The sequence below is a fragment of the Sciurus vulgaris genome (genome assembly GCF_902686455.1).
Source record: "Sciurus vulgaris genome assembly, chromosome: 9".
Lineage (NCBI taxonomy): Eukaryota > Metazoa > Chordata > Mammalia > Rodentia > Sciuridae > Sciurus > Sciurus vulgaris.
This window is the reverse complement of record NC_136469.1, coordinates 79,385,703-79,406,368: the sequence shown is the minus strand read 5'-3', so window position 1 is coordinate 79,406,368 and position 20,666 is coordinate 79,385,703. Positions and strand designations below refer to the sequence as shown.

Sequence of the window (20,666 nt, the reverse complement as noted above, 5' to 3'; positions counted from 1 at the left end):
AATAAACACTACAAGTATTTGAGAGGTAGTTTAGTCCAGGAGCTATATATGTGGGTTATCTCTGTGACTGTTATTTTAAATCAACATAATATTAGAAATGTTACTATGAATAAGATATACAAAAATAAGTACATTGAAGATTCTACCAATTCAATTTAAATGACAGTATTGTATTCAGTTTTGACAAGTAAGTACAAAACAACATGTGGAAAAAATAGGAAGTTTCCACAGAAGATTTTTTTTATAAAGAAAAAATGCTAGAAAGCAATGTTGAATAATTGAAAGAGCACATGTAAGCTTTGAAACACAGAGAGTTCAGATTTGAGTTGAAATATTATCCATATGATGTATAAGTTGCAGAACCTTAACCTTGCTAGTTGACCTGGCTCATCTCCTACCTTGTCTGTGAAATGGGAGTGATTTTACAGGGATGTTGTGTTACAATACATCACATCATGTCTGCCCTATGATAACCCTCAAACGCATATAGTTTCCCCTCTCTCTGGGAAACATATTGAAAAAGAAAGCCTGAAAAAAAATAAATTGATTTGAAATTATTTCAAATGAAAAGAAGTGACTTAGCCTGCTTTTCCTTCCAGCAAACAGTCTCTTTATCCTGTGGAGTCTACAGTGGAACAAATAACCTTAAATTGCATCAATTTTCTTTTTGACTTCCTGAGAATTTAATACTGGAATAGGTCCTAAGTCCTAGTGTCCAAACCAGGAAATCATGCAAAATCATTATAAATGTATCTAATCTCTTCTGTAAGAATTTGAATCTCAGATGTGTTCTACATGGTTGTACATACTGTCCCTATCCATTTATCTTGAGACTGAACCATCCCAAATATTTTCCAAAATATACTTGTTAATGTAATGTATTATACATCTTAATTCCTAATAAATGTTTATTTTTGTAGCTTTTACAACTGGGAGAGTCATATTGCTGTTTGTAACTCAAGTCCCAATTATCAAGTGATTGCTGACAATCCAGAAGGTTTACTTTTCAAATATAAAAGAGACAGAAAAATTCTCAACGTAGACCCAAAGGTAATTCTGATTTATATTTATATATCTCTTCAGATTTTATTGTATTTATACCATAATTCAGAAATCTATTACATATTTGACACCCTGGAGTATTTTTAGTTTAGAAATGAAAAACTCCTTTGAAACATAGGGCTTGTACTCTCTTTAAAATTTTTTTTTTAATTCCAAAGCCTAATAAATTATCCAAAATTCATAAGAATTTGTGGAGAATTTACCTAGATCTTAAAAGTAGAAACAGTTGTTCATGCCTAGCAGCAGGATTAGATTAGAAAGCCAGCAGACAATGTATCTATTTACTCTAATCTGGAGATGTCTGTTCACTTTTTGCTCTAAATAGAGATGTGAGTTATTTAGGGAAGGATTCTTACCTAACATTTGTACTCCACATTCTAGCATCTCTCAGTATATGTGACTAATACTGAAAAAAATATGCCATTAGTATATTTCTAAGTGCCAACTTAGAAAGCGCATTTGTGTTAAATGTGTCCCATGATATTTTGTATTTATTTAAGGAGAATTTACGTTCCTCATATTTTCAAGGACTGCAATTCTATCGTGACATTTTATCATGACCTGTCATATGTCTGGGAATGAAAGTTGAAATTTCATTTAACATCATTATGTGCTTGGTTTGTTTAGATGTTGGGGGTTTTCTTAACTTTTGAAAAATATGCTATTCACATTCATATGACAAGATCAGTCTAAAATCCAGACAGTAAAATATTCCTTTAAGGTAAAGAAAAAAATAATTTTGTGATATACATGGGTAGAGGCAAAGACGGGCCAAAGGAAAGGGGGACTTGAGTTCTAAAATCTTTTCCCAAAACTTTTAGAGATTCACATTAAAACCAAAAACTTTGTTTCATATTCTCTTCATACAATTCCTGGCACATAAAATGTGCTCAATAACTGAGTCCAAAGAGTGGATGAAATTCTATAGCAAGAAATAGATTATTGTCTGCAATTCAACAGATTACTGCTGCAGATTCAGCTGCAAGTATCATAAATCCCAAGATAGTCACTTAAACAGAATAGCTTCTTTTTCTCCCATATGGGAATCTAGATAGTAGCATCCAAGGTTGGAATGGCAGATCCAAGATCATCTGGATCAGGGTGGCCCTCATCCTCAGAAGCCAAATAGATTTCCAGTCAAAACAACTACATTCCAAAAGGAACACACAGGGCAGGGTGAGAGGATGCAAAAGACATGCCCTCCCTGCCCTTTAAGCTTTCCCCAAAAGCTATCACACAAACATTTTTCACGTTCCATTGCATGAGCCTAGCCATATGGCCTCATCCAGTGATATGGATGGCTGGGAAATATCATCTTTCTTCAGGTGACCAAGCAGTCAGCTGAAAGCAGAAGTTCTGAGACAGGAAGAGGAGAGGTTTGGGTAGACCACTAGCAGCTGCCAACACAATACTATCTCCTTTGAAAGAACACTAATCTGTTTTTGGTCTCAGGTTACTCATTGATAAAATAAAATCCTAAATCAGGAAATCTCCCTGGTCATATTTATTATGAATCAATGAATACCAGAGAAGTTTATCAATACACCTTCTCTCTAGTAATACCTCTTTGCTTATGGTGTCAAACTGTGATCAGTTGAGGCACGTACAGAAAACTTAATAAATAGCATTCACAAAGTATTTTCCTTGTTAAAATAAATTAAATACAATAAGAAGTTTAAAATTATTAATAGCCTTATTAAGATGTGTGAAACAGAACTTTGAATCAGTTTTGAATGACATCATACTTATTCTATTTCAGGTTCAGTTTTAAATAATGGCATACTTGAATATATGTCATGAATAGTAATTTTTATGGACTGTAGGAAACCATTACTGAATGTAAACTATTACTTGAGAGTATGAGTCAAATACTTTAATTAAAATGATCACTTTCAAATTAATCAGAATGTTTCAAAGATTTTTTTAGCAATACATAAAATATAGCATTTTCTTCTTTTTTCTGGAAGCAAATAATTTGAATTTGAAGGGAAAATTTCCTAAATCTTAGAGAAAAAAACAAGGTTTTCTTAATGAGTAACAAGAGTAAATAATTACTCAGTGAGACGCCTGATGATGTTTATTTTAAAATAAAAATTGTATTTATGATAGTGTTTGAATTTTAATTTAATTTCATCATTTTTGAAGATAAAAGTTAAAGGCAGACTTTGTGGAAACCAATTCTGGCCTCAGCATTAGGAAACCTATTTCTAGGCCTTACCTTACTATTAATTGGTTGCATGGCCTTGATAAGTTCCCACATTTATAGGTGTTTAAAAAATATTCACAACCAGAAGATAAAGGTCTATTTATTTGTTTCTTTATTTCTTTCATTGGTTTGGGTTTTGGTTTTTCTGGTTTCTGGAGTCCTTCTAATGTACCAGGCTCAATTTTCAAAGATGTAGTCTCAAATGAGCCCTGAAGTACATACTTTAATATGAAACTATTGTGATTCTGCTACAGATAGTCTATGAACTTCAACTTAAGATTACCTTCTCCATAAGAAGACAATAACTTTCAGAGATTTGGCACTCTGTTCTCAAACATAAGTAGACTAACACTTCTGGCTTTCGATTTTTGTGAACTAAATATAAAATTAGCATGTGTTTCTCTCACATAATTTCTTATTCACCCTCTTCAAAGATCCCTGATTTTTTTTTTTTAATTTCATGCATCCAACACATTTCTTATGGACCTATTGGAAAATCAAGAAATAAACTAAAATATCTACTTTTTAACAACTGCAAGTGCAAATAAGAATTGTATTTCTACACTCAATATTTTTCTTAATAATTTTGCCAGAAATTCTTCCTAAAGCTAGCATCTTATAACTCCAACAATTTGAGAACAATATTATGAGAACAATACAATTCGGCCCTCCTTTTCTTTCTCTTCAAGTATTGTCTTTGAAGATTTCATGCTTAAAATTAAAGAGTTCAAGATAAATGAAAGGTGGAAACCATGGTAAACAGGATGTGTTTCCTTTGTACAGCACAGACACAGACTCTTAACTCTGAAGTGTAACTCCCATGGAACAGTTGTTTGTGAATGGGAACAGTGGAAAAAAGAAAATTGTGCAGGTCTTAGAACAAGTAATATGAGTTCATTGGTTAAGAAATTCCAAATGCAATAAGAGTTTGGTTGCATTGAAAAACAGGACCACTGGTTTTAACTTCCCTGCAGCTGTATAACATCTGGAACAAATAAGACAAGTTTCTATTTTTGAGTGAAGAATGCTTGTCTGAGTGATTCACACCCACCAAAATGTTTCCAGTGTATTATCTTTAGAGGGACTGGGTGGGAGCACTTTGCACTCACTCCCCTTGACTATCTGGACTAATGGACAAAATAGCATTTCTCTTTTACTTTAAGGAAATATTAACCCTGGGAGAGTTTGAGTCAACTCATGACATAGGTGCTCTAAAGCTGGCATGATCTACTAATAAGTCAAGAGAAAGATTATATACAATAGTTAAAACAGGAAAAAAAATCTTTCTTAACTACACCAGCTTTTCTCCCCTTCCCACTTTCACTCACTAAAATGGAAAAGGGCCATGCAAGCACATAAAACTTAGGAAAATACTTGGTCAGTAAGTATTCAAAAGTATTCATTGAATGAATGATTGAATGGATGATTCTCCCCCACAGCAAATAATATTGTTAATAACAATAGTGTCACACTACTTAAAAGTTGAGTGGATTACATTACTAGTATTTGACTAGCAGTGAGAGCAAGAATATACACAAACATCTCATTTTAAATTGACCCAAATAAGTCAAGAAAAAAAATTGCAGGAAATTATCATTGGAAAGAGATTTTGAAGAGGTTATGGAGAAATCTTTATTTGGTCTATGCTTTCAAGTCTTCTTGTGTGGTCCCAAGAATTTGTAATTTAAATTGTCTCAAACTATTAAATCAGAACATACTTTTTATTTATGAACAGACTCAGACAGCTTAAGTGACCTGCTCACGGTCACATGTATAATTATTAGTAGAATATAACAAGGAAGCTTAAAAGTTAAATATTATAAGACACCATGGAGGAGACAAAGACGAGCAAGATTTCAACTCTAGCACTTTAACTACTTATAGGTCTGGTTCTGTGTTTTTGTTTTGTTTTAGGCAACACAGAAATAGGCATATATAAACACACTATAGTACAGTGGGGGGCATCACTGGGAAATATATTAGTTAATAATGGAGGAGGTAATCTTTGGTAATCAAAGAACAATCAGGAATCAGTACATAGAGAGAGGCAGTTAGTATCAAGAATGAAATCTTTTAGCCAAGGTTCATGAGTGTAAAACAGACAAAGGAAAAATTAATAGCTCAATTTGGCTGCTACATTGGCTTGGAGGAGTGAGGTGGGAATTAAGCATAGAGAAGTCACGAAGAGCTTGAGTTCAGGGTGATAGGGTTCTTGAAACAGAGTCAGTAGGAAAGGGCCAAGGCTCTTGTGTAGGGAAACAGCAGAAAGAAAGGCGTATTTTAAGGTGATTAACAGGTGTAGAATAGTTCAGAAGAGGGATGAAAACCCGAAGAAGGTAAGCACAATAATCTGGGTGAAGTGCAAGGAGGATTAGAATTAGGTAGGGATCCTGATATAGTTAGATTTTAATTTGATGCTTCCAATATTCTAACCACCTGATCACTCAGGTAAATATAAAACTTAGAGAGTATGTGTGTACCTAGACAAGTTTTGAGAGAACTCACTTTACCCCAAACCCTGGAAAAGAAGGATGTACTAGAGCACATCTGGAATATGGTTGCTTGATAAATGATTGCTAACAAGCAAACCAAGCCAAAATACATGTTTAAAGATCTCGGAGATGAGCAGTTCCTGTTAGATGGAGGATGTTGGTGAAATGAGAAACCCTTTTATGGAACAAACCTTTCTGGAGGCATTATGAGTGTCACAGAGCTTGGAACCATGTGTAATACCAATTATGTGTTGACTTATTAAGATGTGTTTCTGTTTTCTTTATGTTATCAGTACCTCTCACTGTCCATAGGAGCCCAAACTCCTCTTTTTGAAAATTGTCCACCATTGTTCAACCATAACAAAGAGCTACTTTAGAACACAAGCTGTCATGACAAGAGCTCTTCATCAACATCCAGCCCACCATGATTTGATTAGGGGCAACTCCTGATGAGTCAGTAAAGCATTCCTTGTCCTCCCTCCATCTCACACTGGCCAGTCCGGAGAATCCAGGCTCCACCCCTGGAATGTCAAACTGAACCCACCTATGGTGAAGCACAGGAATCTATATTTCTAAATCTTCCCAGGTGATCCTAAAGATTAGCTGGATTTGATATTCACTGCTTTACACAGTAATATTTTTTATTAGCTATTGCTTCACCTCACTGTATGTATATAAAAGAATCAAACTTCATTCCTTTAAAATGAGTTTTAGTTCAACCATCTTAGTTTTAATTAGGTTATATTACACTTTCCTGGGACTGCACAAAGAACTAGAAAGTACAGACTATATGTCAAAGTCTTCTGGACAATGTCCACAAAATACCACTGCTCTAGATGCTTCCATTGATAAATATAGGTGAAGAGGGGCAGGACTGTGTTACCCCTTCTTACTATCACTGCCTCCTCAAGAATCATTTTGTGAAGTACAATTGTCCAGAGGCTCAAATGAAACTATGTATGTGATAGAAACTTGTAAAGCATTAACTATGCAAAATACAGCAGGAACTCTTTCTGGTTTTACCATTGTATCGCCAATGCTTACAACCATACTTGGTAGGTGCTCAGTGAACATCTGAGAAATGAATAAATTGAATATTAAATATTTGCTAAAGAAGTGAGTAGTAGGGTCAAAAGTAATCATGGAAATTTTGAAATTAACATTAAAGTATTTTACGATCTCAGGCACTAAAATCATATGTAAAACTAAAGTTATTTTCAGATAAAATTGGCCAGAATAATTGACTCGGGTGCCCTTTTTTTTTTCTCTTCAGTAGGTGAATTAAACCTCAGGGTTCTTTGCTGAACCTTGAAATACTAAACCTGGATATCCAGGGCAAAGGCAATGTGTCAAATTCCACTTCCTTCTCCTATTAGCAGAATAATATTTAGCTAAACAAGATTTAAAATTAAAAATAAATTCAACCCATAAAACACTTGTTTTTTGTTTTCTTTCTTTCTTCCTTCCTTTTTTTTTTTTTTTTAACTCGGGAGGAAGATTTCACTAGCACCTTCTTACAGCTCCTCTCTTCTCTGTTCATTCCTCCCCAGCAATTCTCACCCAAGCACTTGCTGCTATTAGAAGGGAACGTGTTAATTGCTCCTTCACTCTGCCTGTCTTTGAGTTCACTGACTGCTCTTAATTTCCCTTACCACCCAGACCTTCAAATCCCAGTCTGTCACAGCTTTGAAATTGTTGTTCTCAGAATGGAAGCCATAATATTCCTATGGGACAAATGGTTCAAGATTGATTTCTTAAGAGTTCCATCCCCCAATGAAAGTCCTCAGTTTTATAGTTTTGAGGAGTTTTTCTTTTGCAGGGGACAGGTAGAGCCTCTCTTGAACATTAAAAGTAAAAAGAATACGCTAAATACCCTGGTTTAAGCAAGGCTACGGTTTCTTCAATGTCTTTGGGAATGCCTCCTAAAACTCCATTTCGAAACTGGACTGATGCAGGGCCAGTGAGGCAGGGGACACTCACTGAATCGCCAGCACCACTTTTTTGGCCCTAGGATTTTCCCTGGAGGCCGCTTGTAAACGTTGCTTTTTAACTGTGGCACAGTCACAGTTATTAAGTAAAGCTGATGTTTTGCCAACTTTCTGGTTTTGCTGCCCAAATTACTGAATGTTTGCTTGATTATAGCCCTAAAACACCCACATACTAAGTAGCTTTTAAACATTTTCTCCTCTGGGCAATCACCTGGTATATCTGAACTGAAAGTCCACCACATATAAATTAAGTATTTACTCAACTAACTACTGCTAAAATCAATGACCTTAAGGAATACATTAAAAATTATATAATAGAGCTTGGCTTTTATGAATTAAAACTCCTAAAATTTAAATGCCATGTCCTCCTCTTGACCTGGAAAACTGATTTTAATTTTATATGCAGTATTTATGGAACAACCCCTGGAGATAAGCACATTGCTGTTAAGAGTCCAATGTATGAACTTATATATGAAGTGTAACACAAGAAAAGTGAGCTGTAGGAAAGAAAAAGATTAAATATATAATTTTGAATTATTACATATATTGTAATGTTTAGTAGTAAGAGAGTATTAATGATAGCCCTCACTGTGAGTCATACATAACCCAGGACAATGTCCATGACAAAGAAAAATTACCATTTCAGCTTCTGATTATAAAGATAGCCTAATTAAACATGATGCCAAAAGTACAAGGGAAAACATGACCCAGGGAAATGAGGAGGGAGGGATTTGGAGAAGAATTTAGCCCCAGTTCTTGCTCACTTTTTCACAAAATGTATTACCAACAACAAAGGATGGTGGAAAAGAGTGGCAGTCCGTTTCCTTGTAGATAAAATGATGAAGTACAAACAAAATCAGTGTTTCCTTCATGATCTCAAAGCCCAGATTTCCAGTGACAAAGAAACAGGCACCAGAAAACACATGAACCAGGCACAGATCTTGCAGGTGCAAGACTTCAGTTAAGGAAATATTTCTAATTAAAAAAGAGAGACAGAACAAGTAGTCAGCTCCCATGACTTCTTCTCAATCATTCATCCTGGGAAATGCTTACAATTTCCAAGGCACTGAAACCCCAAAGCAAGATTAGAGATGTCGAAGTTTATTAGAATATGTAACACAACAGCTTGAAGAGTGATTGAGGATATTAGCAAGGAAGAAAAACCTCAGGCTGACAACATCTAAGTAGTCACTGCTGGTTAATAGTAAATAAAACTAACAAAGAATTCACAGCGCCAACTTGGTAGTCCAAAAAAACTTGCTCTCAAATATATGAGGTTTCTCCAAAGGATAGGTTCCTAACATCTTGGGAGACAAAATTTACTTTAAAATCTGAAAATTTTCATAAATTTATCTGAAATGCAAAAAAAAACAAAAATGCAGATATGACCAAATACAGAGTAATAGAATAATATTTTAGGATATTTGAAGACCTGCCTAAGTCCCTTAATAGATTCTACTTTGGGACTTTAGGCAGAGGGCTCCCTCCAAAACCTGGAAGCAGCTGAATGGGCTAGAAGAACTGCAGGATAACCTGGAAGGGGTTCAGGGATGTCACTAGGGCTCAGAAAGAGGAAACCTTTTAAGTGGGGCATATTTAAAACAAATTAGAGTTTCAGAGTTTTTCCAGCTCTGTAACTGGGGAAAATTACTTAACCATGATGAGCACTTGTCTACATCAGTTTTCTGATCTGTAAAAAAAAATTATTAAGATTTAAGTGAGTGCGTGTAAAATACTTGCTACTGAGTAGGTGCTTAATGAATGAATGTTGCCTCTTGATGGCATGTTACCCTATAAACCTTGGAAGCTCTAGAAGGATAATAATTTTTTTACTACAAAAGTTAAAAACTGAAAAGAATCTATATGTCTATGATTGGGCAGTGATTAGCTAAATTATGATACAGCCACTAAAGGAAACACTAGACAGGGAAAGAAATGCCTTGGAGGAAGGGTTCAAGGAGTTCCCAGAGAGAAGGTGAAACTCAACTCAGACGAAAGGGGTTCTTGGCATATGACAGAAAAGAATTTCAGTATGTGTCAGTCAGAGACATAGACAGAAGTTTCTTAAGGAAAGATACCTTCCAGGGAGAATGTGGTCTGCCTTCAGGAGGTGAAACAGCAACCCATTGGTGTGGGGTGTAAATATTTAGAGGGTGCTGCCTTTTATAGGCAAGGATCAAAGGCATAGACCAAGGATGTGAACTGGGTCACTCAGGAGTTGCAAACTTTCATGGATATTTTTGCATTTCATTGGTTCCTGGGCTCTACCTTTGAGACTCAATCTCTCTCTCTTTTCTGTATCCCCAAATTTCTATTTCAGGATATAGTAGTTGAAAAAGTCAAAGCTCTAATTACAGACATTGATGTACTATGGGGAATAGGGAGATGTTTGATATATGTTATTAAGTGAAAAACAGCAAACTGTGAAATAGTATAGGTAAGATTCTATTCTATGAGTTAGTCATAATATACAAAAGAATTTCCTATTTATGAACATTAGGATTTGTTTCTATTTTCCCTCAACTAACAAGTGATTCTCTACAACCAAGTTTAACTGACAAGTCTAACAACTAACAAGTCTCTGCAACTAAATTTCTCGACCCTCCTTAACACAGATTTCTAGCATGGAAATTGTTTAATCAAAGGATATGTACTTTGTAAAGCTTTAGAGAGATGTTGTCAAATTGTGTTACAATTAGACCATATCAGTTTACAGTTATCCCTGAATTGTTTAAGACTCCCTATTCATCATGCTCTATTTATTTTACATACTTTTAAAACTGTTAATTTTGCAGTCCAAATTTATTTGGGGTCATTTTATTTGCATGTTTTATTATTGGAAATGAACATTTCTTTCTTATGAATGTGAGCATATTGTATTCTTCTTCTGTAACTATTACTGCCTTCTACCTACTTTCTTATAAGTTTTTAGTGGGCTTTAAAACATTATTGTTATTTTGTGTGTATGGTGATGGGGATCAAACCCAGGTCCTTCTGCAAGCTAGGCAAATGAAATACCACTGAGCTATATTCCCAACCCTTTAACTTTAAATATTCTAGCATAAAGGGCCAAAAAACTTAAGCTATCATATTTTTAGTGACATCCTAAAATTTAGATACTTTGTCTTTTTAACACTTGTAATAGTTTATATTATGAAAGTTTTAAATTTTGATAATATAAACTACTGATTTTCCTTTCTGATTTACTTCATTGCTTCTATATTTTAAAAGATTTCTACATTAAGATTGAGAAATATTTGCCTCTGTTTTCTTCTAAATTTGTTTATGGTTTTCTTCATATATTTAAATCTACAATTCTGGGATTTGGTATAGGAAGGTTGGAATTTCTGTACTTTGTTCCATCAACTATTATTTTTCAGTAACTCATTACCTTTGGTTTTATTCCAGTGTCTCATTTTACTCATATTTTCATACTTGGCTTGGAGTCCCACCTCTCTTGGGACCTAGCAGTGGCTCAGGCAGAAGAGCTTTAGCAGCTCCTGCAGTGCTGTGAACTTGAAGTGAGCACTTCCTTGAAGTGTTGAACTTTTTCAGTCAGCCACATTGCTTGTTGCTACCTTCCTGTTTCTGACTACTTTTAGCACCCTTGTTATCTACACATGGAACTAAAAGAAGATCATCAGGATCCTCATGTAGATAGAAAATGAACTTGTATGTAATGTTTTTAATTCATGATTCAGTGAGGACCAGTAACATGGGCCAAAGAATGCTCAAAGAACAGAGAGAGACATGTTACAGCAATTAGAAAGTCTAACATGAATTTATGAATAAATGCAAAATAGAATTACCAAAAGCAATGTGAAAACAAGTTCCATTCTGTCTAACACAACTACTTTGCATTATTACAGACAAGAATTATTTGAATTTTTATCAGATTTCCAAAATTGGCAGAGTTGCCATATAGATTTAAAAATGAGAAAACTTAGATGAGTAATCCTGATTGCCCATTTTAAATTTCTCACAAATTTCCCTGACAGTCTCTACCCTTCCTTTTATCACAATACTTTCAAGAAAATATTTTTTTATCATAAAATAAGGCTAATTTCATTATTTTTTGCCTGTTTACATAGATGCAGCGAAGTGTTATTTACAATATTGAACACATTAGCTTTACTTTGTGAATGCTAAGGCTGTATAATTTTAAACAAAAAAATAAATCAAATTCTTCCTGGAAATTTCATAAGGAATATCAAATTGGGCTTTTAAAGCCCTTTTTATCTATTTTATTGATGCTAGGAAACCAAACCCAAGAAATGTTGCCCACTAGATTTCACTTGCAATATCTGTAAATTTGGGTGAATTCCTCTCTTCTCAAGGTTCCCCAAACATCCTTAAGGTTATTCATATATAAGATATAATATTCTCAGGCCCTTGAAGCCAAAAAAATAGACCATTTTGCCTTGAAGAACTTTGTAGTCATTATTTCCTTAAGAAAAGTTAAATCTGGCTAAATGACACTTGTTTCCAAATATGATATCTAGTCAAGGCTTTGGTTTTATAATTTTTACAATTACATTCTGGTAAAAAGGATGACAGCTTCTTACTGAATTTATGCAAATTGCTAAATAGCCATTGAAGGTAAGGAGACTTAGTAAGCATTTCTGGCTCCTAGAGGAATAAATGAGAATAGATATCATTTTAGAATGGTTAATTTTAATTTATAAAAGTAGAATATACTAGATTTTGATGGGTTACAGTATGGATAAAAGGTGTTCTTATATATCCAGAAAACAGAACATAAAAATCACATCAACAATATTCCAAATAACCACAAGAAGATTTTTCTCATCAGATCATTCAGTCATACTATAATGAATTTCTGCTGCAATGGGTTCTGTGTTAGTCACATACACCACTCTTTTCTTTGACCTGAAAAGGTCAATCTTGGACTCCGTCCATCCATGAAGCAGTCTGTATGCTAATAACTCTGAGCTCAGCATTGAAGTGACAGTATTTAAAGCAGCTGATAGAGTCCTTTTCCACAAGATTCTAAGGCTGCATCTCCTTACAAGACAGGAGTTCTGTTCCTGTAACCTACAAGAGACTTTAGGGAAGGATCAGAGTAAAATATTTATATCTGTAGATAATGCGGATCCAAAATGACTGTGGTTGAATTACTGCTAACAATTTTCAAAATGTGAACTATCAGGTGGGGGTTCATAATAAGAAAAATGCAGCAAAGAAGTTCAATTCTTTCTGTGATATACAAAACAAAGATAATAAAGTCACTGCAAAGAAAAATCAGACCAAACATCTCTAAGGAAAATGATCAAATCTATTTTAGGAAAAGTCTGTGAATTGTATATCTGAATCAAAATTAATTTAATTAAAAATAATTTTATTTGAAGAGAAAATCTTGGAATATGACATATAATAATCCTGGCATAATTGTTAATGCCAAGAATACCAAGAAATTCAGCAAGCCATCAGAAAGAACTCAACATTTGTATATTTAAAACAGCTAAAGTTATAACTAATAGCATTGCACTATTATTATCTAATATCAGGCAAAGCACCTCTAGAATTCTGATAAACAGGAAAACCTGAGGAATTATTCCTAAGAGTTGCAATGATTTCCCTGAGGGCAAAATCATGTAAGACACTAAGGGAAACGACAAAACTCCAAGGAGTTCCCATAAGCTTACAAAACTTCTGAAATATTTATCTCAGTAACATGTCTGTACTGATTTACCTAGGTAAGGCTTAGTATCTCCTTTTTTTTTTTTTTTTTTTTTTTTTTTGTTAAACCACTCTTCCTATGGAATTCTATAATAAACCTAAATATTTTTAGCACTTCTTTTCAAAAGTGAAAGACTCAATCTTTGTAACTTTTTTCACCAGGGGCCTCAGAGAAGTTTTAAGTATAAAAGATATACTGAAAGTTTAGTTTTTTTTATAGTTAGGATCCAATTATGGAATTGCAAAAATTAGAAGAAAAAAAACTTTTCTGAGTATATCTGGAAACTTGAATAAGGTAAGATTAGGGTACCAGGGAAATACTGAGTTAAATATTTAAACTCTTTTTTTGTGTGTGTAGGCGCTGGGAATTGAACCCAGGGGCACTCTAAAACTGACCTACATCCCCAGTCCTTTTTATTTTTCATTCTGAGACTGGATCTTGCTAGGTTTCTGAGGGTCTAAGTTGTCCAGACTCACGTCAGACATGATCTTCCTCTCTTGCCTCAGCTTCCTGAGTTCCTGGGACGACAGGCATGCATCATCGTGCCCGGCTATTTAAACATTTTAAGCAATAAAATATTGAAAAACAAACATAGAAGTTTTTATGTTTGTAAAGAGCCTGAGCTCTTTATAAGAAATCTTCATTCTTCATTTTCTTTTGTTATTTTTCTTTTTCTTAAATAATGAAGAATGTAAAAGAATTCAATTACAAAGCACAAAAAATTATTCTTGAAATACAGAATCTATGCTGTTTAGATAACATACACAGGTTTTTGAGACGTCTTTCATTTAAGAGGCAAAGAAAAGAAATCAGTAAGCTAAGAATGCAAGTCCATCAAATTGGGCCAAGATTTTGTGTGTGTGTGTGTGTGTGTGTGTGTGTGTGTGTGTGTGTGTGTATGGTGCTAGGAATTGAACCTAGGACCTCATGCATAAAATTGGACCAACCTTACTAAAATTTTAGCACATTTCAGCTTCTTTTAAGACCCCAGTATTATCCACCAAGTCAAATAAAATGTCCTTCCAAAATTTGCCCTTCATTTCACCTTTTCATATCACAGAAATTCTTATGGATGCCATGACCACACACAAAAAAAATTGCATTAATACTTAAGATGTTATTTCTGTTAACAATTAATTTGCATCTTAGACAAGAATATGTTTTTACTATTAGCAGTTTTGTACAAGCGAATTATAATAAAGCTTGAAAATTCAAGATGGAAGAAGTATGAGGAAATCTCATAATAATGACATGATAATTTTTTTAAAAAATTATAAAATATCACAAAAAATGAGTAGCACATATAACTTGGATTGGGTAAGTGAGTCAAGAAACTCACTCTTTTTGTTGTACCCATTTTGAAGAATTTATAGTTTTCATGACTGTTTAATAAAACATGGATTCAAAATATTATTTTTCAAGTGGTATATTTAAAACTATGTGGGAAAAACAATACCAAAGTTTCTCTCTAGCTCCAGTTCTAAGTTTCTTATTATTTATTTCTATAGTAGAACAATCATACTTTTGTATATCAAATTCACAAAAGGCTCAATGGCAAATATTTTCCAATTGTCAAATTGTGCAACTCTTTCAGTTGTTTTTCCCCCTTTAAGAATTAGCTTCACCTATGTTCTCTCTTCTCTTTTTATCAATACCACATTACCAAATAGTTTTTTTCCACAGGAGCTCCCTAGGAGCCTGTCAATATGATTGACAATCCCAAATAAACATAAAGAGATCAAACCTTTTTTGTGGATTATAATTTCAAGGGGATGAAAGCAGATAAAATGGTTTTCATACTGAAAAGAAAGCAGGTCTTAGGAATCTCCATTCTGCTTTCCATAATGGTTGTACCAATTTGCATTCCCACCAGCAATGTATGAGAGTGCCTTTTTCCCCATATCCTCACCAACATTTATTGTTGCTAGTAGAATGAAACAGACATGATTACCTTATGTACATATATGACTGCATGACCAATGTGATCCTACAACATGTAATCAGAAAAATGAGAAATTATACTCTATGTATGTATGATTTATCAAAATGTAAAAATGCATTCTACTGTCACATATAACTAATTAGAACAAATTTTAAAAATCCATAAGAAAGAAAGCAGTTCTTCATGAAACCCACCATGGACAGGTCCACAATTCCATATTAGAGAGATTTTTTATTTGACAAACTGGAATTTAAGATAGCATTATTTTTGAATTATGGTCCTGAAATCATGTATTTGTAAAACCCATCACTAGAATTTCTACAAAGTTAATAACTCATGGGGTTCAGCAGGCTGGTGTGAGCCTGGGACACTGCTCTGATCTGAGAAATTTTTGGTAATGTCACAACCCTGGACCACAAAGCTCCTAATAGGACTCATCACTGCTCTTGAGAAAGAATCACAGGAAGAAACATGGAGCTGTCTCCATGGAAACAGCCTTTTTAGTTCTGTTTTCTGCAATATTGAAGCTGAAAGAAAATTCACTTAATGCCACTTACTTTATGGATTGAACTAACAGTGCAATTTTTTTTTATTTTAGGCTCCACCAGGTGACAACTCCACTAGAATCCCCATTCAGACAGAACTCTACATACAAGCTATCATTTTTGACCACATTTCCAGAAGGAAGACTTAAGCACCAACTTCTTAGGTGGTTTCCTTATCGTTTGATAAATTTAAATTGATTCTGTAGTCAGAAGCAAATTAGAATCATATAAATGAGTCCTGGCCCTGGAAAACAATTTAGAATAATAAAAGTTAATAGAGAATTTAGAAAGAAAACTGTAATCTTGCCTGTCTTTGTATTGTACAGATAGTCTCTTGATGTGATGTGGGGTTTTTCTTTTTCTTTCTTTTTTTCCCCCATGAACACTGAGGCCGATTGCAACAGTTCATGGAAGAGACTCTTGTTGCCACTTCAAAGATACATTAATTGGTGACATATTGTGTAGCTCAAATTTTCCAAAACAAAAATGTTCCAGGTCCCATTATTGCCAAATCTAGTGGACCAAGCATGATGCCATGTGGCACTGCTGATGGTACTGTCTCCCCAAATCAATGGATATTGATAAGGGATTTCAAGTAGTAGGATGGGCATAGGGAATACTGCACTAATACAGGTGATGAATGAGCAAATAAAATCTGAATTATTCCATGACATGATCATAAAATGAATGGAAGTGGTTAATATGTTTAGATGCCTGGATAACATGAATCCCATGACGCTGAGGAAATGAAATCTAAAGGAAACTGAAGGATTTTAGAGAAATGACCACACCATATTGGAAATGAACATGTTTTCTTAGTGTGGCCTTTAGGTAGCTTTTGTGCTGAAAAGATATTATGCAGAGAACACTTTTTGTTTAAAATTAATTTTTGATCTTTTTCCCATTCAGTTCTCTTCCATCTCCAAACAACTTATTACTGAGGCAATTAGGTGGGGCTAAGCAAAGCAGGAGTCGGCTTGGTGTGTGGTGATGGGAGAGTCCTGGGCAAAGTGTCAGTTCAAATGAGGTGAGAAGGGTATGTCCATCAGGGAAGTCATGGAATGGCACAAGGTGTCAGATCCCCAGCAGGGTGAGTAGAGTACATATAAATTGGAATAACGTGTGTTGATGTGATCCCATAGTTTTCAATATATACAAAAGATTGTGTGTGTGTGTATGCCTCACCTGCATGCTGTCCTTTCCACTGAGAGAGCCCAGCAGCAGTAACACCCCAGCATCAGTGAGCACACTAGTGCTCAGATCTTAGTTTATCAGCAACATTTTCCATCAAAAATAAGCAGGGATCCTGGGGAAAACAACTGATTCCAGGTTCATGGAAGGGAAAATCCAAGAGTCTGGAATAGACTTTGCCAAAAGGCAAAGAAGTATTCATCAAATGAGAAAGATTTATCAAAAGGACGCATAACCAAGTTTGGAGAAGCTCCCAATGGCAAAATCAGGGCCAGTGGGCATCAAAGCAACAATAGTAGCAGGAATCAAATAGGAATCCAGAGTCCATACTGAAGCACACAAATGAATAAATAGAATGTTGATGAGGATAGTATCTTTCCACAAAACACTTATTGATTATAAAGGGATCAAGAGAAATGGCTGGCAAACACCAGCAAGTGATCAAGGACAATATTGTCAGTAATGAGGCAAACTGAATTTGTGCTCTACCAACTAAGATTTATGTCTGAATCAAGATTGGTCACATATCACATCTTAGTTGGATTAGCAAGACTTCTCTCATGCGAAAGAGAAACACAGCAAAGTTGCATAAGTCTGTGAATATAATCAAATAAAATCAGACAAACTCAAATCCAGGGACATTATACAAAATAATGGCCTGTAATCTTTAAAAGTGTCAAAATGGTGAAAGTGAAAGACTGAGAGATCATCTACACCAAAGAATAGAGACATGATAACCAATTCTAGCACATAATTCCAAAATCCTTATCCTGTAAAGTGAAATTTGGGGACAACTGGTAAAAATCAAATGGCTTCTGAAGATTAGACGGTAGTAAAGTAAAAATGTTTACTTTCTGATTTTGATAATTATATTGTGATTATAAAACAGAATGTCATTGATTGGAGGAAATTATTCCAAAGCATCTAAGAGCCAAAGGGTATCATGTCAGATGATTATTTATAAATAATTCAAGGAAAAAAGGTCTTTATGTTATAATTGCAACTTCTCAGTCTGAGATTCTTTTCTAATAAAGTAAATATTTTATGTATTAAATTTATAAATTCAAAACCCTAGTTCCTTTTACTTTAAGCACAATGTATTTACTTCTTGTATTTACTTGTAGATTTGACTAAATTGCTTTCATGGGTCCATCTAAAGTTTAATTAACCAAATTCTTCTAAATATTTTAAACTTTATTCATAAACATTTTTATATTCAATTTCCTATGGATCTCAAATCTTTAATAAATAAGTCTTTTCATTCAATTAACTGTTGTTAACCTAATAAATTAAATGTAAATATAATGACTCGTTCTGTCAAATGTTTCAATATGGTTTATAAATTTACAGAATTTCAATTTAAAACCACATCTGAATGAATCCAAATATCACATTTTAAATAATATATCAATATAGATTCTATAGACTATTATAATAATGTATCAATGCTTATCTATTAGAATCTATAGATTATTTAATAGCTAAGCATTAATATACCAATTTCTCTTAAGCATAAATACTTTAAATATTTCAATACAGGCATTTACAATATTTTAAATGCTTAATATATTTGTAGATTATTCCTATATTTAATGTCAAGATTTGAAACACTAAAAACAAATGATATCACCACTAGTAATTTTCACTTTCTGAACTGAACTTACTGAGTAAATGCTAATTGGAGATTTGAGTTGGATTGTGGGATGCATTAGTCAGCTGGAGCTGCATAATAAATACTACAAACTGGATGGCTTTAACAACAGAAATTTCTCATCATTCTGGATTCTGAAACTCCATCAAGGTGTTGGCAAGTTTGGATTCTTCTGAGGATTCTCTCCTTGCCTTGAAGATACCACCTTCTCACTGTGTCCCCATGATTTTTCCTCTATGCATACATGTACCTAGTGTCTCTGTGACCAGATTTTCTCATTTTATGTGAATACCAGTCAGATTGGATTAGGACCCATCATAATTTTCACTTAATTTCTATTTAAAGGCCCTATGTCCAACATATGAACCTATGTGCTTCAATATATGAATTTGTGTGGACACAATTCAGTCTATAATGTGGATGTGAACTAGTAACAACCAGGACATTTTCTTATGATTATATCATCTCAGCCAATGCTAATCCAAATTTAGACCTTGGAGAATTCTAACATTATACCTCTAAAATTGGATTGGCTTGCTGTCCAGGGGCCCTGAATTCAAGTTCCACATTATCTAATTTTCTTGTCTAACTTAAGTATGCAGTTATACCCCACTCAGGGTAAATGATATTCAATGACTCCATGTACAGTTTCATACTAGTTCTGATTTGCTTTCACATTCTATCTGCAGGTCTACAACTCTTATGACTATTTAAATGACATCTGATTATACTGAGCATATTGCTCAAGTTTTACCTTGCCCTGTTGTCACAGTTCTAAGGTCACACTAATGGAACTATTGAGACTTGGAAATCCCCTTCATGGAATTTCATTAAAGTGATTTCCATTCAGTATAGCAGAGATATCAATTAGAGAACTGTTACATGTGAGTCCAGGTAAACAAAGTAATTTTAACTGAAGCTGGTGGTGGAGTGCAGGACCCAGGAGAGGGGATATGTGAAATGTATGTGAAAATCAGCAAAAGGAATATGGGCCAAAGAGACAAGACCAAAGACTGAGCTAGCCAACTGAAGGGAAATGAAACAAGAAACTGGGCAATGTAGTAAAGAGTAAAGAGCATTTAGAACCAGACAATTTGGCAAACTAAAGTTGTAACTGGCCAAATCACTTTATCTCTCCAGACTTTGGCTCCTAAAGATCCCTTCAAAATCCAAAACTTCTATGATTTCTCCTTACTGTTTTTCTAAACTAATTATAGACTCAGCTGAAGAGAACAGTCTTGCAAGTTAAGTATAATTTCCTCCAAATGGTAGTTTAGGTATATTATTCAGGATTCTGGATGGGTGAGACAGAAATCTAGTTTGAATCTTTATCCTAAGAACATAAGAATGTCTCCCAGAACAAAAAGAAAGGAATAGGTCTGCATCCAGGAATAATATAATAAAAAACTTGAACACTCTCAGAACTCCATTTCTAACTTACTACTCAGTTCCTCTCTGCACATCATTTTCTTTCAACAAACCAGCATCTGTGTTTCTCCAGACCTTCTCTCATGGTAGAAAATATAGTTTCAATTGTTCTAGAGTCTCATATTCTCTCTGTCTGTCTCTCTGTGTCTCTCTTCTCTCTCCCCCCTCATTTTCTTCCTCATTCCCTCTTCTTTTTCCAGAATCCCAGAGGACAGACACTTCACTGAACTTCAAACAGGCAAACAACCCCCAATAAAATGTATAATCTAATATCGTCAGGCTATGCCATTTTAGACTGACATGATATTTTCCACAATTACAGCAGCCCTGATAACCTTATGGATGAATGGGCATCTTCAGAAATGTGGGCAATTCTGTAACAAAACAATGGAGTCCAGAAGTGTTACAGGGGAGGGCTGAAGGCAGATGCCTGGCTCAGGCCCTAGGTCACTGGAGTAGC

The 20,666-nt window shown here is 34.4% G+C and overlaps 1 protein-coding gene across 2 annotated transcripts in view; it reads left to right on the top strand.

Moving 5' to 3' along the window:
* Positions 1 to 18,265, top strand: part of CFAP299 (cilia and flagella associated protein 299) — a 627,467-nt gene extending 609,202 nt beyond the window's left edge. The window contains exons 6-7 of one of the 2 annotated variants that reach the window (XM_079153463.1): positions 921 to 1,050; positions 15,990 to 18,265. In XM_079153463.1, the coding sequence (XP_079009589.1) occupies positions 921 to 1,050; positions 15,990 to 16,085 (226 nt within the window). In that variant the 3' untranslated portion in view covers positions 16,086 to 18,265. The remainder of the gene's footprint in view (positions 1 to 920; positions 1,051 to 15,989) is intronic. The other variant, XM_079153464.1, reaches the window with a different exon arrangement.
* The last annotated feature ends 2,401 nt before the right edge of the window (positions 18,266 to 20,666 follow it).